The sequence below is a fragment of the Rhamphochromis longiceps genome, linkage group LG13 (genome assembly GCF_057381845.1).
Source record: "Rhamphochromis longiceps isolate RC_006_pf linkage group LG13, R_longiceps_female_GT1.1, whole genome shotgun sequence".
Taxonomy (NCBI): domain Eukaryota; kingdom Metazoa; phylum Chordata; class Actinopteri; order Cichliformes; family Cichlidae; genus Rhamphochromis; species Rhamphochromis longiceps.
This window is the reverse complement of record NC_140569.1, coordinates 22,679,932-22,697,875: the sequence shown is the minus strand read 5'-3', so window position 1 is coordinate 22,697,875 and position 17,944 is coordinate 22,679,932. Positions and strand designations below refer to the sequence as shown.

The 17,944-nt window shown below is 42.2% G+C and overlaps 1 protein-coding gene across 1 annotated transcript; it reads left to right on the top strand.

Annotated features, from left to right (window-relative positions):
* Positions 1-4,174: 4,174 nt before the first annotated feature.
* On the top strand, positions 4,175-6,784 carry ly6pge (lymphocyte antigen 6 family member pge). The gene is made up of 3 exons (XM_085428511.1): positions 4,175-4,335; positions 5,747-5,863; positions 6,493-6,784. The coding sequence occupies exons 1-3, from the start codon at positions 4,275-4,277 to the stop codon at positions 6,678-6,680; spliced, it is 366 nt and encodes a 121-aa protein (XP_085284637.1). The 5' UTR covers positions 4,175-4,274; the 3' UTR covers positions 6,681-6,784.
* Positions 6,785-17,944: the final 11,160 nt, after the last annotated feature.

Sequence of the window (17,944 nt, the reverse complement as noted above, 5' to 3'; positions counted from 1 at the left end):
CATGCTGAGTTTAATTTGGTTCTTTTTTCTCATTTCCCCCCCATTTTTACATCTTTTATATTCCTCTATGTGATATCCACCCATCTTAATAGTACCATGTTGTACCCCTTCTTTCCCTTTAGAGATTTTGGCCCATATTGACATGACAACATCACACAGTTGCCTCAGATTTGGTGGCTGCACATCCATGATGTGCTTCCAATAACACCACATCCCAAAGGTGCCCTACTGATTTAGATCTAGTGACTGGAGGCCATTTAGGGACAAATGGCACATTATCATGTTGGGAACAGGAGAAGAAGTTTACACTGTGCTCATAAACATGGTCATAAACATGATCTACATGGTAAGCGTGAAGTAGTCAGGCTTGAGTGTTTAGTAAGGTGGTAGGTAAGCAGACACAGCAGAGATTTTGGATTCCCAGTGAGCTCTGTTATACGTGAAACATAAACCAAACCTCCCCCAAATTAACTAAAAAAACAAAAAGCACATGGAATAGGACTAGCCCCCAATCATAATGTCATGCATACAGTGCCCTGCAATTAACACTATTAGAATATGCTGCATGCAAACATATCCAACCCTTTTCACTATAGTGAACTTCAATTCAAATCATGTACACTTTACAAATTTACTTTCAAATTCAAAAGAATTAGTTGAATGACTTGTTGTAATGCTTAAGAATAAATCAGATTGAATACTCACAGATTTGATAACTGTGGACCCCATAGTTATCAAATCTGAGACACAGTATCAATCATGTTGATTACAACTTTCCAGAAAGTTGAGAAAATACTTAAATTAGTAAAGCAGGGAAGAGGTGAAAGATGCACAACATTGTTTTAGCCTCTTAACCATTTAGAGGCAGTCCACCAAATTATAAAGCAATTAAGTAAGTAGTAGCATTCAGCAGACACATAACAATCACAATGCTACTCCATGCACGCTGGACAAGAAGCAAGCTGGTAAGAGAGCTGCTTTTATATCAAGCTTCTCCAGTTTATACAAACCCTCGCTTTGTGCAGGCTCATCACAGGGCATCATTTTTTTTTATTTTAATTTTGCTAAACTTTAGTTTTTCCTCCTAACTTCTGGCAATCTGCTCACTTTGTTCTTCTCTCAGTCGTCACTCTCTTCACGCTCCTCTTTTGCACCTAAAATCACATATAAACATATTATATTTATCAATAAATTGCCATAAAAATAATTTAAGTTAAATGATTCTAATTGCAGGCTGGGGATGTGTGTTTGATGACGTCACTTTGACTTATTACCTTGACTTTAACTGCATCCACTGTCCATACGTCCATTGTGTTTCATTTTGCTGTGTCTCCTTCTCTTCCTGTCTCTGTCTTTGTGTTGTAATCCAAAAGGTCAAAGTAAAAGTGAAACCGAATTTATAACCTCAATAACGTTTAGAACTACACTCAAACTGAATGTGGGGTGCTGCTGGCCATGTACAGGAACATCCATCTAAGTTGCTCTCACCTGGATCTGAAGCTGTACTGTAATCAAACACAGAAGCCTAATTCGACCAGAATAGGCAACTTTAACGAAACTAGACAGTAAATATCGGCTCCTTGCCTGGCAACTAGTGATAGTGCCAGCAGACTAAGAAAGCTAAAATTAGCTAATAATCTCTGGTGAGCTAGCTGATGTTAGCTAATGTTTTGGGTGCTATTTAGAGAGCAAATATATACAAACAGGCACTTTTTAAAGTCACATCAGTGACCCTGTGTTATCAGAAGAAGTTTCCCTTTTGCTTCCTAATGTTTCAGTAACCTGTGTTTTGAGCATACTTGTGTCAGGAAATTATCTCTTCATCTTCTTCTTTCTGCTGCTGCACCACAAATCTTCTCTAATAATGATAAGTCACTGCTAGTGAAGCACACAGATGATGTAAAAAAAAAAAAAGAATAATAACATGTAATGCTATTGCTACTGTTATGGTTATTTTTAGTGGTGCTTGAGCACTCCTGAAATGGGTTTAAACTTACCAATGGTGGCCATTCTCATATGATCTATGGACTCAACAGGGCACTTTCAACCAAATAAGTTTCGCTCACAGGATATTTTCTCATTTTTGGACCATTCTCTGTAAACTCTGGGGACGGCCGTGTGGGTGATCTACAATTTCTGAAATGCTCAGACCCGACAAATATGGCAGGAGCAGTCAGGCTCTGGTCAAAGTCACTTAAATCAACTTTCTTTTGATGCTCATTTGTAACTGCAACAGCTTTTTCCTCACATGAGAAATGCGAGTTTAGACCAGGCAAAAAAAAAAAAAGTATTATGATGAAATACACTTGCACAGCACTTCTTGTTTTTGAAACTTTTAATTTTTCAAAGATGTAAAATGAGGGATACATATAACTCAGGGTTTGTTTTTGCAATCAGTAAAAGGTATGTGAAGACATGTTGATTAACTATGCTTTGATTAAATAAAATAGACAAATTTGGGTTCTGCAATAACACGAAATCCCAAAAATGGAGAAGGGGAAAACCATTAGAACTTAAAAACAACCAACAAGAAACATCACAGGGTGGAATAACGAGCACACCAGGAAGTGATAAGAACTGCAGGGCACAACACAGGTCTGAGACTGGGGTAAGTAAACCTGAATACTAAACACACGAGACAAGTGGTTGACGACTTAAAACAGTTAGTAACTTAACAGGAACAACTAACCTAAGGATTAAGGTTAACCACAACACAAGGGAAGTGGAAATTATGACGAAACCTTAAACACTAAACTGAGTGAAACCAATGAATCTTGTTTAAAGAAAAATTATGCAAAGCTCCAAACACTGTGCGAAGGAAGAACAACTCAACAAAAGATAAATCAATCTACACCAGTAACCAGAAATAAATACAAAGGAATATATGATGGGGGAAAACTAAACTGCGGACAGAAGGCATTTGAGTTGTCCAAAATTTAGTCAAGCTTGAAGGTGCTGATTTTGGAGCAAAGGCTTTTTTTATTGTTCAACACCCTCTTAAATCCATGGTGAAAACTCACCTAATTGTGGGCAGTGGTGCAGGTGTCCCAGCAGTTTCCACTGTATGACAGTCTCAAACCTTCGTTGTTCTTCAGTTGTTCATGAACATCCTTCTTCTTATCTGAGGGTGACAGTTTGGGGCTTCTTCCAGACTTTGACAAAGTGAAAATACATCCAAAAAAAATTTGATACAATTGTTTGAACTGATTATCTTGGAAGATTATCTTAGAAATGGCTCCAAGAGACCTTCAAAGGTTGTCTAGAGCTGCAATTCTCCTTCTTAGATCTTCACTTGGACTTTCCCACTGTTCTGAGTATTGGTCAGTCTAATGAGTGCTGTGAACCAAATCCTTGCTTTGCTGGCAAAGATGAACTACCACTCTTCACTCTGGCACAGCTGGCTGCCGGCAGAGCCCGCGGGCACACCATTGCAGCCCCCCCTGGCTTCTTCTCTGTGGCTGCTGGGTGACCCCTCGTCTGGGGCTCTCCACAGCTCTTACCGGGAGGGTGGCAAGGATGCACCTCCGATGGTCCTCCTTGGGCTCTCGCACTCTGGGTCCTCTGGATGTCTGGGGCCTGGATCTCCTCCATGCGCGCTTCATGCCCTGGGGGACAGGCCTATGGCTCCCTACACCCTCTAGCAGATCATTACATGGAGAAACCTTTTGAATACAAGCACGCTCATCCACACAGGTGTGCACGCAGGTGTACACACAGGTGTTCACTGTTCTGACACAAACTACACCTTTCTTGGCTGCTACCTCAAAGCACATTGAGCGCTGTCAGTCCTGCGTGTTGCACAACAACGTTCATTATTTAGTATTTACTGTTATTTACACTTAGCTGGATTAATGCAATGGTGTTGTGTTTATTATGTCGCTTTTTTGCTTGTTTTCTCTTGATCCGGGAGATTTTTTTTTCTTTTTGTTGTTGCCCCTACCCAACACCTGCCATACGTAAGTACTTTGGCACGACAACCAGCAGGGACAAGAAAGCAAAGAGCCAAACTCAGGATGGGTGTGGCCTCAGCAAACTGTTAATGCGAGAGAGTCAGAATGAAATCCATTATGTGTCCTCTGTCCATCCAGGCTGCAGAAGCAACTGTTGTTGTTTAAGACAGAGTGGTGGGCCCCAGTTGAGGGGCTAGTAATCTCCTGGCTAGTACAGGAAGGAATATCAGCTCATCTGATAGCTCAGATTAAGCTCAGGGGGCTTTAGGAGCAAACAACCTGCTTTTCATTGTGTAGTCGGGACAAGTGAGGACCATCAGCGCCATGAGAGCTGTCCACTATTGTCTGCTGCTTCTGTTTTCCCTGGTCCTGCTAGCAACCACCTGTAAGAACTTTTTCTTCTTTATGCACCTCTGTTTGCTGGTTAACTGTTTGTCCATCTTTCATTTCATCTCGCCTCCTTTCAGATACTGTACGTTTCAACCCTTGCATTATAAATAATAGTTTGTGTTTAGCGTTTAGTGTATTTAATGTGTTCCTGAAGAGTAAGACCGTGTTAAACAAATAACTAAAATGAATGGCTCCACTGTACATTCTGACTTAAGGAGCGTAGATGCTGGACATGATGGACCTACAGTTATTTCTCGGGAAAAACCTGACATGTTTCATAACTTCAGTAGGATCATTAAACATTAAGTCCTTTTACTGACCTTATACTTTATTTATGTCATGTTCACTAATTGCTGTCTGCAGTGATTCTGATGGGTTTCGTGTCGCTTCAGTCCATCACTCTCCACTATACACCCAAGAAGCACGCACTCCCTGCAAATAATCTCTTAATAGGCCTGGAGGCTAATACTTACAGCATGTGTGTAGAGCGACAATGCCGCGGGGATAGATTGGGGCCAACTGCAAACAACAGAAAGTATTTATATACCAACTCAGTATACGTGAGAGCACATGTGCAGAAAACGGGCCGATTATGCAATTTCTTTGTTTCACACGTGCTTTTGTAGCTTCGCTGTTTATTTGTGGTTAGGTTTTGGTAAGTTATTAGATAATTTAGCTGGTTTCATTTAAAAAAATGCCACATCTTGTTGTATATATGGAAAAAACTTCTCTTTTTAATATCTGTTTCTATCAAAACTTAATGATGACAGACCTATCCGGAGTTGAAGGAGGTTATTTTGATGGCCAGTACAGGAGATATGCTGCTGCAAAGTATGTTTGAAGCTTTTGGTGACTCCAGTTCTGATCCTCTTAGGAAGCAGCCTTAAGTTTGTCTGGAATTTAGGAGATGGATGGAGAGTTTCAAAAGGAAGCCTTTAAGTATTTCAAAGGTCAGTTAGTTTTCAAATAACAGCTCCCTCCTCGGGAGAGCTTTAGAAAGATATTTAAGTGTTTTATGTGCTGAAGTGGGCTCTGAGGCATTAGCTAAAGTTTAGAAAGATGTATTTTTTTAAATGTGTGGGCACTGGTGAAACACTTTGGTTGATTTGGGAAAATTCATATGAAGGAAGTTAATTAATTTGTGCTGTTTCTCTTCATATTCCCTCTGGACCCAGGGAAAGTCACACATTTATAAGCCCTTCATGCACTTGCCAACCTATAGATCCTGTGTAAATATGAATTAGAAATATCTAAGCTTCGGACACTTGTTGGCACTATCCCATGCAATCATCTTCAGTTATCTAAAGCAAACATTTGTGTCCTATGCTGTAGAGGTTTTTCACCCTGACAAGATATGCATGTACAGCTGACTCTTTCTTATATAGTAGCGCTCTGTTCCCTTTCAGGTGAGACTATACGATGTTATACATGCATGGGCTCCAATAACGATGACTGCAACCGACAAGGCTCCAAAGCTTGTCCTGGCTACTCTGATGCCTGTGCTGTAGTGGTGGGCCATGACAGTGAGTCCAACAGTGACAGCGTAGTAGCCTTTCTTTTTACTAGTTTAATTCCAACCTTCCACCAAAAAACTCCATTTGTTTCTCTTGTATATGTGCGTGTGTGTCTTTTTTGTGTGTTAAATAGACGACAGCCTGCTCTCTGTAGACACATCTCGGGCAGCAGGGGGTCTGAGGCTTTTAAGGGAATGAAGAGATTTGCTACTCCTACTCAATGAATGTCCTTAATTAGGACACAATGTGTTCATGGCACCAAGACAGATTTACCAAATCTCAGCCAGCAGATCTTTTTTAAAAAAATTTTTTGGCTGTAGATATGATATTTTTATTTTAATATTTTATAATCAATAAAAATCATTTGGACTAAATTCTTAAAAGGTGGTAGGTTTAGCATTAAACCTGCAACTTGTAATATTTCAGCTGGGAGTTGTTTACTCTAATGCTGTGTTTAAACCTGCATTAAGTGTTTCAATGGTCTGCTGTGATGAAAACAACAACAACAAAGAAATCGCTGAAAGCAAGACTAGCCAGGAGAGTTTCTTAAAGCAACAATTTAGCATCGACTTATATTGATTGGATGATGGCGGACAGCTTCTAAATGAGAGTAACTGGCTTCATTTTCTGTTTGTTAGGTGGCGTGATGAAGTCATGCTCTTACAAGTCCTTCTGCAGCCAGGCCAACAGTCAGGGCTACAGGGCACCAGGTGTCAGAGTTCACTGCTGCTACAGCAATGACTGCAACGTAACAAGCTTCGCCAGCCAGCTGCCTGGACTTACCTACTTACTGCTGTTTTCTTCCATTTTCCCACTGCTTTTTTAAGTAGACGACTCAATCAAGCCCGCATGTATCCGACTGCCAAATAACACTGCCAAATTCCATATTCCATGCCATCCTTGTTACCATTTCACTTTGATTTACCTTATTTATCTGCTAGATATGACTGTGTGGATTATATTCACCGTGTTCCACTGAATCTATTAAAAAGTACTCAAGTGAATGTGTCTTTCAATGGATTTCACTAAGCCAATAAGTAGATCCTAAGGGAAGTGCTGAAATAACAGGCAGATATATATATATATATTTTTCCTGCATTGAAGGGGAAGAAATAGCATTTGAATTTTGAATTTCTCATGTTACTCATCCTGGTTCCATGCAAACCCTATAATTTTTTGAAAGTGCAGGAAAAAAAGAACTAGAGTAAGTTTTTACCAATCATCTGTCAAGATATTACTCCGTGCATCTTTCAGGCTTCACATACCAATACAACCATGAATGTCAATGTAGTGTGTCACGTACAAATGCAGCACTAAGAGTTCACGCCACTGGTGTGTTGTTATATTATTAGCCTTACCTCTCAATCTCATGGCTGAGCTGTGTGAAATATGATGAAAGAATGCTACTCACACACTGAAAAGCCATATAATCCTTTTATATGGTGGTGGCCAGATGTGTTGCTCTGATGAGGTTAATCCATGTTAGAGAAAGGAAGTCTGGCCACACTTTAACAGTGGATGGTGAACAGGTAGATGCTATATAATAACTATCTGTGCTGTCAATTGTGTCATTGCTTTTAATTTTATTACCAGCTTCTTTCCAATTTCATTGTGATGTACATTAAACTGGGCTGTTGATATCTTTATGTATTTTATTTCGATCATTTATTTTAATATAGTTCCTGTGTCTTTCTTTCTTTTTTTTACATTTAAAGAATACAATTTAATCCTCTTTGAAAAAGGGGATTCTTATCCTTTCTGTGTGGTGTATATACTATGTTGTAAATAAATATATATTCAACTACTGAGTGGTGCAAATGTCAAATGTAAAGATACATTTATCTTGCAGTAATTCTATAACTACAACCATTAAAAGAAATCTTTTGTGAAAGTCGCTGGGTTAACGTCGTTTTTCTGTTCCCAAATATCAAAACAGAATGAAAACTATCTTCTTTAATCAAGTTGATTTATGTTTTTGTGTTTTTCTAAAAATCCTGCTGATTTCAGCGTCAGACTGAATAACTTAACCTGATTGCTGTGTTTTTGCCTTCATATATTTTTTAAAAGGGTTATTAACTGGCTGGCTTAAGCTCTGTTTCTGACACAACGCTGGTCAAATAATGGATTGTTTGTTGTGAAGCACCTTTTTACTCACTTGCACACTCAAAGGGCTTCCTACAGCAAGTCTCATTCATCCAATCAAACACAAACACTCACTTTCATACAGCCCTTTTATTCATGCCTGAGCACTTTCTAACATTTGTGCACACACTTGCACTCCGATGGATACATCAGAGGTAACTCTGGGTTCAGTATCATGCCCTCGGATGCTTCGGCATGCAAAATGGAAGGGTCGGGACTGAGCCACTGACCTTCTGGTTGGTACACCTGAGCCACAGCTGCCATCATTATTCTTCCATTATTATAACATCACTGACTGTCAATCTCACGCACAGTACCCGAGGAGAAATATGACTTCCTTTTTCAAAGAGCAAAAATGTATTAAACATATGACTGTGTTAATACTGAGAGATCTTTTATTTGACCAAGACTTATTTTGTACAGGAATAACACTCCAGCACTCCAAGGTTCTATGTGAATTTGGCACTAATGCACCATTTACGTGAGGTATTGCATTTAAATGTGTGCTGACACATTTAAATGCACCAAATATTTGCAAACCAAACAGTTGGACACAACAGCTGCTGTAAGATTGATGCTAACACTCTGCATTATGTTCATACGTGGAGAAGCTATAACACTGAAATCTGTTGGACTGATGATTCCCGCTGGTTATAGCAGAGCTTGTTGAAATATAAAGAAACTTCTTGTGTGTTAATATGAATGCTCGTTTATTTCCTAGCTTTGACCACACAGTGAGGGTCACTAGGAGGACAACATGATATAAATCTCTGTATTCATTTGTGTGTGTGCTCACCATAAGTTCCTGCTCTGGTACTTCTCAGTTTCTCCACTGTGGGGCAGTCTGGCCACACTTGTGACTGCAGCCGAAGCCATCGAATATTATTGCAGTTCATATTGACCAACCACGCCTCATGGGTACTGCTGAATCAATAGTGATAATAATTATACTGTTTTATTGCTGTCTGATGGGGACTGTGCTTTATTTAAATGTGAAAAACCCCCAAACCCCCCTCACGCTTCCTGCTTTCAAAGACTCGCTCTCTTTTTCCGTTATGTTTTTTTCTCTCGTGATGTCCTGCTGCTCTCTCCTTTGACAGGTAGGTGTGAGAGTGTGAACGGATTGCCCCGGTGGGGGATAGACACTGACCCCAAACCGTGAGTCTCCACGTCAGCCCCCATCAGCTTCATTTGAAAGGCCTCTTTCACCTTAATTAGGATGGGAGGTGAGGGTTTGCCTAAACATGGAGGGCCGATGGAGGGTCAAGAGGTCACGGTGCAGGCGGGCTGGGTGTCCAGTGTTTGTCTTTTCGGACTCATAGTTCACTTCAGAGTGTTCAACATTGTTAAAGCCATGCTTGCAAGTTCGTATCTCAGTTGCACGACTGCCATGACTGAAATGTCACCTGCACTTTTCTCCAACAGACATATTCTAGGACAGAGTTTCTAATTTGATGGAGGATTTGAAAGTGCAATCATGGACAAAGCCCCCGCTGAATAGGAGCGTCTCCGGACAATAACACCATGCCCTATTCCCCACATGTGTGAGTTAAAACTGAAGGTCATTGCCATGGTAACTTTGCTGTTTAAATTGGAGTATGTTTAATCCCAATCCTTTGGCACCTGAAGACATTATCACTGCAAATCCCGCCGTCAGTCATCAAAAGGATGAGCCGGCTGCCCTTTAAGGGAGGCTGTGCGAAAGTAACAAGGCTGAAGAAAAGTCGTGTCTACAGTGGTTTCTAAAGTAAACCAGACAGGTTTCACTCCTTGAGAATGCCACCAAATGTCCCACATACTGACATATCCGTGATTATTATTATATTTTTTTTGGATGTGTGGGTTTGTGTGTGTTCTGTCTTTTTGTTAGAGGTTTTATCAACAGTGTGAGTGTGTTTTGATTCGACTATGCCTTGGAAAAAACTGACATCTTCCAAGGAAACTCATCTGCTGTCACACATATCATGCTTCAGTATTTTTGCTCTAAGTCTGCCTGTTATGGTTATGGTCTTGTGATATTTATTAGGCTGTTATGCTGATTGTATGACCTGTAATGTTGGCAGAAAGTAGCAAAACTCATTAAGTTGGAGAATGCAAATCGTTTTCTATTTTTTAAAGGTATCGTTGTAGCAAAAATGTGTTTTTCAGTAATGATCTGTTTTTTTCCAGCATGCAAATAGCTTGTTGGATAAATTAGGTTGATGACAACAGGCAGATGGTCTGGTTAGAGGCTCCTCCCAATCAGTGAAATGAACTTATGAACCACTGGTGGAATCCAGGTCCTGTCCGCATAATCAAACCTGTTCATCTAGGACAGAAAAGGCTTTTCTTTTTTATTATTTGTTCCAGGATAGATTAGACTGTCTTGGGAACACTGAATTTTGGATGCAAGCCACCCAAATAGCTATAACAGAGATAGCAAAACAAAGAGGTGTGTCGAGGCCAGCAATCTAGCTTTAAATCATTGATCAGTCACTGTCAGAGTAATGACGGTCAAAATCACTTACATTGGTAGACAAGATGACCAGGGGTTTTGAAAAACAAGCAAACACATCCCAGATGAAAGCGTACACTCTGCTTAACATCAAATGCTTGTGCTTTTTGTGGAGAGAGCAACAAAAGCACTCAGGGGGAATGACAATGGGTGAGACGATGACTGTGTTTACAAGTGCCCAAGCCCTGGCTGGTTGGCCCGGGTTCACCCAGCGGTCACTGGTTCTGAGGTCTCTGGGTCTCTGGTCTTTTTGAAAAAGATCCGTGAAGCAGAATTAAAGTGATCTACCTCCGGACTCTGGACAGAGGACCATAAGGTCTCCTGGTCTATGAAACAGGGAGAGGAACGATACAGAGGGAGTGAAAGGGGGAGAGTGGGGTGACTGAAGAGGGAGCCAAATAAAAGAGGAGAGGAATTATGTGTAATGAGTGTGTTCCCCTGCCAAAGCTACTTTGAAATGTGACTAAATAGCCCACCTTCCGTGAGGCTGGTCTACGGCTTACGGGCAGCGAAGCCGCCCACTGAGAGAACCTGAAGCTGACACATTATTGCAAAGACTCAGGCAGTGTACAGCTTAGACGTTTGGATAATATTTTGCATTATAAAGCTTTTCAAGAAACATAAAGCCAAAACGATTTGCATGGACGTAATGTGCTTGAGATGAAAAATAGTAAGTCTTTCCATTAAAGTGAATCCCTACTGCCTAAATTTCCTCCAGACGAAAGAACTAGTTTCTCTGTTTTTGCCTTAAAGTTTCTACGGTAATTAACTTACATGCTCAAGCATTGCCTTTTATTACATCTACCATACTGGGAAGATGTGTATGATAATTGTTCCAACCTCTAAAGGAGTATTTTAATTGAAAGAAAAGCAGGCTGTTTTGAAATCATGAGCAATTTTCATGAAATATAAGCATTTTTTCTGCCTCATAAACAACAGATTTCAGATTTCACAGCTGTTCATTAGTGGATGCATCCCATTTAATATGCTTTGAGATAAAACATATACAGAATCGCCACTATATGTCCTCTGTAGTTTTTATATCCTGTCTTTGTCTTCTTATATGAGGAGACACTGTTCGCACTGCTTGTGTTTCAGCTATAGCTGCGTTACAAGCTGACTTATTTGTGTTATCCCCCACAGAAGGAGCAAAGCAGCAGGATTATATGGAGCGAGGGTTCCTATGATGAGCTTTTTGTAGAATTAACACAGCTCTGCTATTTTTGTCTTTACAGGAGGAACAAGATCCAGACTCTGAGTTTTTAGTTTCTTTTCCTTTTTACTGGGAAATTTTAAAACTATGACAATTTATCATGAACAATTTACATAATGCAAAGAGTGTCAATTATATCATGGAGAGTTCTGGAGAAGGACTATATAACTGTGTTGAATGAGCAGAGAGGGAAAAGGGTAACAAAAGAGAAGACAGGAAAGCAGACCTTGGAGCCAAAACCAAATCACATCAGTAATCGGTGCGACCCGGGGTGAGGGCAGACTCAGTCAGCCGTACCATGCAACTAGGATAATTAGTTTTGGAAAGGAATATCAACTGATATAATTGAACACTCCCCACTAATGAAGATCCTCTGTGTTGTCGCTATTGAGGCGCTAATTGACGGGAGAGGAATGGATGGGATGGGTGCAGGTTGGGGGGTGAAGGGCTGTGCAGGATATGATGGTGGACGTGCTGTCAACGCTGGCAACCAGAAGTTTTTAGGTTTGCTGATCTCTATTAGACAGGTTTTATTTAGTAGTGGGTGACTCACTATCTGCTTTCGCTCACATAAAGGTCTGTTAGTGTGTGCATGGCGGGCTAACTGTTTACTGTGTCTCCTCTTAAGGCTTGCATGGGGATGAAAGAACATGCCACAGCATTTAGACTGTTTAGAGCGGTAGAGAAAAAGGTGGTTTCTTAAAAAAAAAATATTCACAGGAGGCCGCCGGTTGAAGGCGGTGGGAGCATAGGGGTTGCACAGGTCGTGTTGGGAGTTTCGATTGAGGGAAGCAGAGGGTCGAGGATTTGTGGAGGGAGGGCGGCGAGGAGGGGTCGTGGCGAAATCAGTTCAGGGAGTAATAGGAAAGCAAATTGGTTTTGACAAGTTTGGGGAACTGGAAGTAATGCCGTCTTTTTAAAGGGGAGTTGAGGGAATATCCAGCAAACCTATGAGATAATCAGGGGTACTATTCAAAAAGCGGGTGAGCGGAAGGACTCAATCCAGAACACAGGGCCTGCTGATGACCCTGAAGGGACAGAGGAACTGGGTCAGGATTCATGCACGGCCAACAGGGGGCGACAGGTGGAAAGCAGAGTGATATATTTATGAAAAAGGGAAAGGTATGTCAAGACAGTCACAGTTTTTGTTTAAAATTTTCAAAACGCATAAATTTTTACTTCTTTTCAGTCACAAATAACGAAATAATTAAAAGTTTGATGACTGAGGACCCCGTTCAATGTTTTTATTGGATAGAAGACATACAGTGACTGAAAGAAGCCGTGTACCAATGACTAGATGTCCCAGAAATACAGATGCAGCCATAATAAATCAAAGGAGCCAATGAAATCAGTTTGCGGGCTGCATCTAATTTGTAAGTGATGGTGATGGGGAATAAGATTTTACCATAAAATCTACATAAAAACATACACATAACCACTGTGAACCCATTAATTTATGTTTTAAAGTCTTGATTATAGTTTTGGGTCCCCATCCCATGTTTTCCTGGAGTCAGATGTTATCAGTTTCCATTAAAGGCACTAAAACTAAATCACAAAGTAAAATATAAGAAATAACATCACTCACTGAGAAAAGGCAAAAACATCCTGTATGGAACACAGCTAACCATATCATTGGTCAGGTAACTGCATTAAGAATACTTTGAAAGGACCAACACTTTGAACATGCTCAAGAGGTTGCTCTCAGTGACTCAGATTACCTGAGGTGACACCAGCTGCCTCCTATCAAAGGTTAGCGCACATAGGACATGCGGCCACATACTCCCGGACATCCTGAGAGAGAGAAGGCCACCAAAACAACCTTTGTAAAAAGGTGACAGTTCGATTCCTACCCGGATGGCAGGTAAACCGCGCGGTGTGTGCCCAGTGGATAACCTTACCCCTGACCGCCGAGGGAACATACAATCTACCTTCTGGACCAGTTCCGGGGTCGGGCTCTTGTTGCTGAGCACCCTTTCTATCTCCCAGGTGAGGGTCCCCACAATTCACGAGGCCGGCAGAATGGGCTTCTCCTTCTCCTCAGGGTCTGTGTCTGGCGCGAACTGGCGTGACAAGGCGTCAGGTTTCGTGTTCCGGGACCCGGGCCTGTAGGTAATGGTTAGGCTAAACCGTGCAAAAAACAATGCCCACCTGGGCTGTCGGGCGTTCAGGCGCTTAGCCGCTTGGAGGTAGGCAAGGTTCTTGTGGTCCGTCCAAACGACAACAGGATGTTCGCTCCCCTCCAGCCAATGCCGCCACTCCTCCAGCGCCAACTTGATGGCAAGAAGCTCCCGGTCGCCCACGTCACAATTCCTTTCGGCCTGAGAGAGACAACGGGAGAAAAAGGCACAGGGGTGTAATTTACCTTCCTTGCACTGAGAGAGAACCGCCCCAACTCCCGAATCAGAAGCGTCCGCTTCCACCACGAATGGCAGGGCGAGGTCAGCCTGGGCCAGGATGGGGGCCGAGGCGAACAAGCGTTTGAGACGGTCGAATGCTTGTTGAGCTGCTGGAGATCACAGGAACGGCTGTTTGGGCGATGTAAGTTGTGTGAGAGGCAATGCTACCTTACTGAAGTTCCAAATGAAACGTCTGTAGAAGTTGGCGAATCCAAGAAAACTTTGCAACTTCTTCCGGGTTCCGGGCACAGGCCACTCCAACACAGCTTTGACCTTAGCCGGGTCCACTCGCAACCGGCCCTGTTCAATGATGAAACCCAGAAAAGAGACAGTTGAGGCATGAAACTCACATTTCTCCGCTTTTCAAAACAGCCGATTCTCCAGCAGACGGTGCAACACCAGTCTCACATGCTTAACGTGCTCAGCTCTGAATCTGGAGAAAATCAGAATGTCATCAAGATAAACAAACACGAAGTGGTTCAAAAAGTCTCGTAGAACATCATTTACCAGGGCCTGGAAGACAGCAGGGGCGTTTGTGAGTCCAAACGGCATTACCAGGTACTGGTAGATGGGTGTTGAAGGCCGTCTTCCACTCGTCCCCCTCGCGGATGCGGACCAGTTGATAAGCATTGCGGAGATCAGGTTTGGTGAAAAGGGTGGCTCCTTGAAGGAGTTCAAAAGCTGGGGCGAGCAGAGGTAGAGGATATTTGTTTTTGATCGTGATTTTATTTATTCCCCGATAGTCAATGCAGGGGCGTAGGGTCTTATCCTTCTTGCCAACAAAAAAGAAGCCTTCGCCCAAGGGAGAGGTGGAGGGGCGGATGATGTCAGCTGCCAGCGAGTCCGTAATATAGCGCTCCATAGACTCGCGCTCGGGTTTCGAGATACTATAGAGTCTGCTAGTGGAGAAGGGGGTGCCTGGAAGCAAATCAACCCCGCAGTCATACGGACAATGGGGAGGCAGCGATTGGGCCCCGTCTTTGCTAAAGACTTGACCTAGGTCGTGATATTCGGCGGGCATGGTTGACAAGTCGGGGCGAGTGGGCGGCCCCGCAGGATCGTCACACATGCAACCCGGCACCGCAGAGCGTAAACACTGCTCATGGCAACGGGTGCTCCACCCCACGATACATCCCTTGGCCCAATCAATCTGTGGATTGTGTCGCTGTAGCCAGGGGAATCCCAAAACTAAAGGTGTGTCAGGTGCCTTGAAGAGAAACAGGGACATCTGCTCAGTGTGATTGCCGGAGATTTATTATTTATTATTTAGGAAGCTCTTCAGTAGCCAACTCACGTTTGACGTTCTCATTTAAGCGGTTTAGGAAGGCTCCTCGTAGCGCCTTCTCCTCCCAGCCAGGATCCAAAAATCCATGGAGAAGTCTGCCACGCTCCGCCGGCCCTGCTTTAATGTAAACATGCGATGAGCAGCTGTCAGGGTTACATCCTTTGTCAAACACACATCGAAATTTGCTCAAAAAAATCACTATATGAGATGGAAGGCCCACAGCAGAGCTCATCCGGTCATGAGCTCAACCATGAGGGTGATCTTGGCAATATCAGAGGCATAAGCTCGAGTCTGCTGCCTAAAAATCAGAGAGCATTGAATCAAAAATCCCCGTCTTTTGTCCAAATCTCCACTGAATTTTTCAGGTACAGGTAACGTGTGTTCTCGCTGTGGCGGAGGTGGAGATGGAGGTAGAGGACAGACCGCCGCTACATTTAGAAGCTCTACTGGTGGTTGTGGTTGTGCAGGGAGCTCTGGTGGTTGAATAGGTGCTCTGGGTGACACCACCATTCAGTGTGTCAGGCTGAAACAAACATGCTTGCGTTACCCATTTGACAGCAACTCATTATTTCAAGTGCAATAAAAGCTTCCCAACAAGTGTTAATCCATCTAAATTGTTTGTTTGTGATGATAGTTTTGTGTTGTTTCTGGGCTGCCCACAGCAAAGGAAATGTTTGCAAGGGGCAGCAGATGTGTGTGGTTTTTGTGTTCCCAGTCAGAGCTGTGTGCCTGAGATAACCACTAAAATCCTTTTTTATTAATTCAGATCATATTTGGATCAAGGTGGGGACCATCAGTCGACACCTTGGACAACTAAAAACTGACCCAAAGCAATTTGCTACAAATGTGGATCATTTTTTCAGTCAACATCGCAATTGAGATGTCAAAAATCTAGCCCAGTCTTATTACGTACAGATTAGAAATACTACAAACATCAAGACGCTGCTTCCAAATAATATAATTGAACTTCTTATCCACACCCCCCACTGCCTTAGATTACTGCAAGTCATTGTATGACTAAACGATGCTGCAGTTTCTCATCTATTGTTAGCACACAAAGGCAGCTGCAAGACTACACTGCACACCACAAACACTTGACACAGGGAACGCATCCAGCATTATACTGGCTTCCCATTTGCTACAGAATCCAATTTAAGATTTTTAAATCACTACATGGTATGGCTCCACTTTATATCTCACAGCTCCTAACACCTTATACCGCCCCCAGGTCTCTCAGAGAGAGAATCAATTACTGTTACAGGTTCCACAGTTCGGGCTTAAAACAAAAGGGGACCGTGCTTTCACTGTTTCAGCTCAGCGCTGCTGAAGAGACTTCCTCCTACATTTAGATCAGCACATTAAAAAGAAAAAAAAAACCTTTATATATTAGGGATATCCCATCTCTTTGACATCATATAGATATAAGAGTTAAAGCCAAATGTGTAAAGCAGTGTAAGCCTAAGCTTTTGATGATTGTGGTTACTTGTAGAGATTACTGAGCTCATTCTTGAAACTTTGGCTGTATTGAGTATGAGTATAAGGCAAAGCATGATAAATCCAAAACACATTCATCAGCCAGTGCTGTGTCTCCATTCAGCTTCACTGAAACAGAGAGCAAGTGGGGTAAAATTGCAGTTATTGTTGAAGCACTGGGTACTGCTTGCGTGAAAAGTGACGTCAGCACAGAGCAATAACCGTTTACACTTGCACTTGAGGAGCACTCCACTAGCTGCAGTCTTTGCCTAAATAATAGGTGTTACTGCTCAGAAAAAGAAAAAAAACAGGACAAGTCAGAACAGGAACAAAAGCAGTTGGAGACATTTTTGAAAGTTTTCAGCAGAATCTCTCACCTTTTCCAAGAATTTCAGCAATTCCCCTTTGTGCCATCAAGAATTTTGTCTATTCTCCTGCAGTGATGTGTCATAGATGTGCCTGCACCCAGTTCCAAAAATTGCGCAGTCCACAACAAGCTGAAATGATGCTCAAGTGCACCAGTTGACAGCAGTAATGACGTCACTGACAGTGAAGCACAAACCATGCTTCAGCTGGTGAGGGGGCAAAAGGGCTAGGATTAATTTACACAGTGTCTTTTTGACATGTTGGGAACCGTACAGCTGTTTAATTACAATTATAAGTCATGACTCACTAATAAGCATAGCATGATGCATTTTTGGAACAAGGGTTTGTTCATACCAGGTTTTACTTTAACTGCAAAAAAAAAAAAGAAAAAAAAAGGTGGTGGTGGGGGGGGGGGGGGGGGGGGGGGGGAGTAATCTTATAGCTGATATTGAAACTGTGTGAAATTAAAGGTCAAAGCAAGGCGTAGTTTGCTTTTGACTTGTCCAGCCACCTTCATGAGCACAATGTGACATGGTCCAAACACAGGAGAACAAGTATCCATGCAGACTGTTTCGTATTCAGGTGACTGTGCCACTCATGCACAGATGCCATTAGAAAAGCTAAAACTGATCATTTCTTTACCTACACTTCAAACAATTTCAATACTCCTTTGAAATTTTTGAAGGTTGTTCTGAAGACTTAGTTGGACACTGGCATAAAG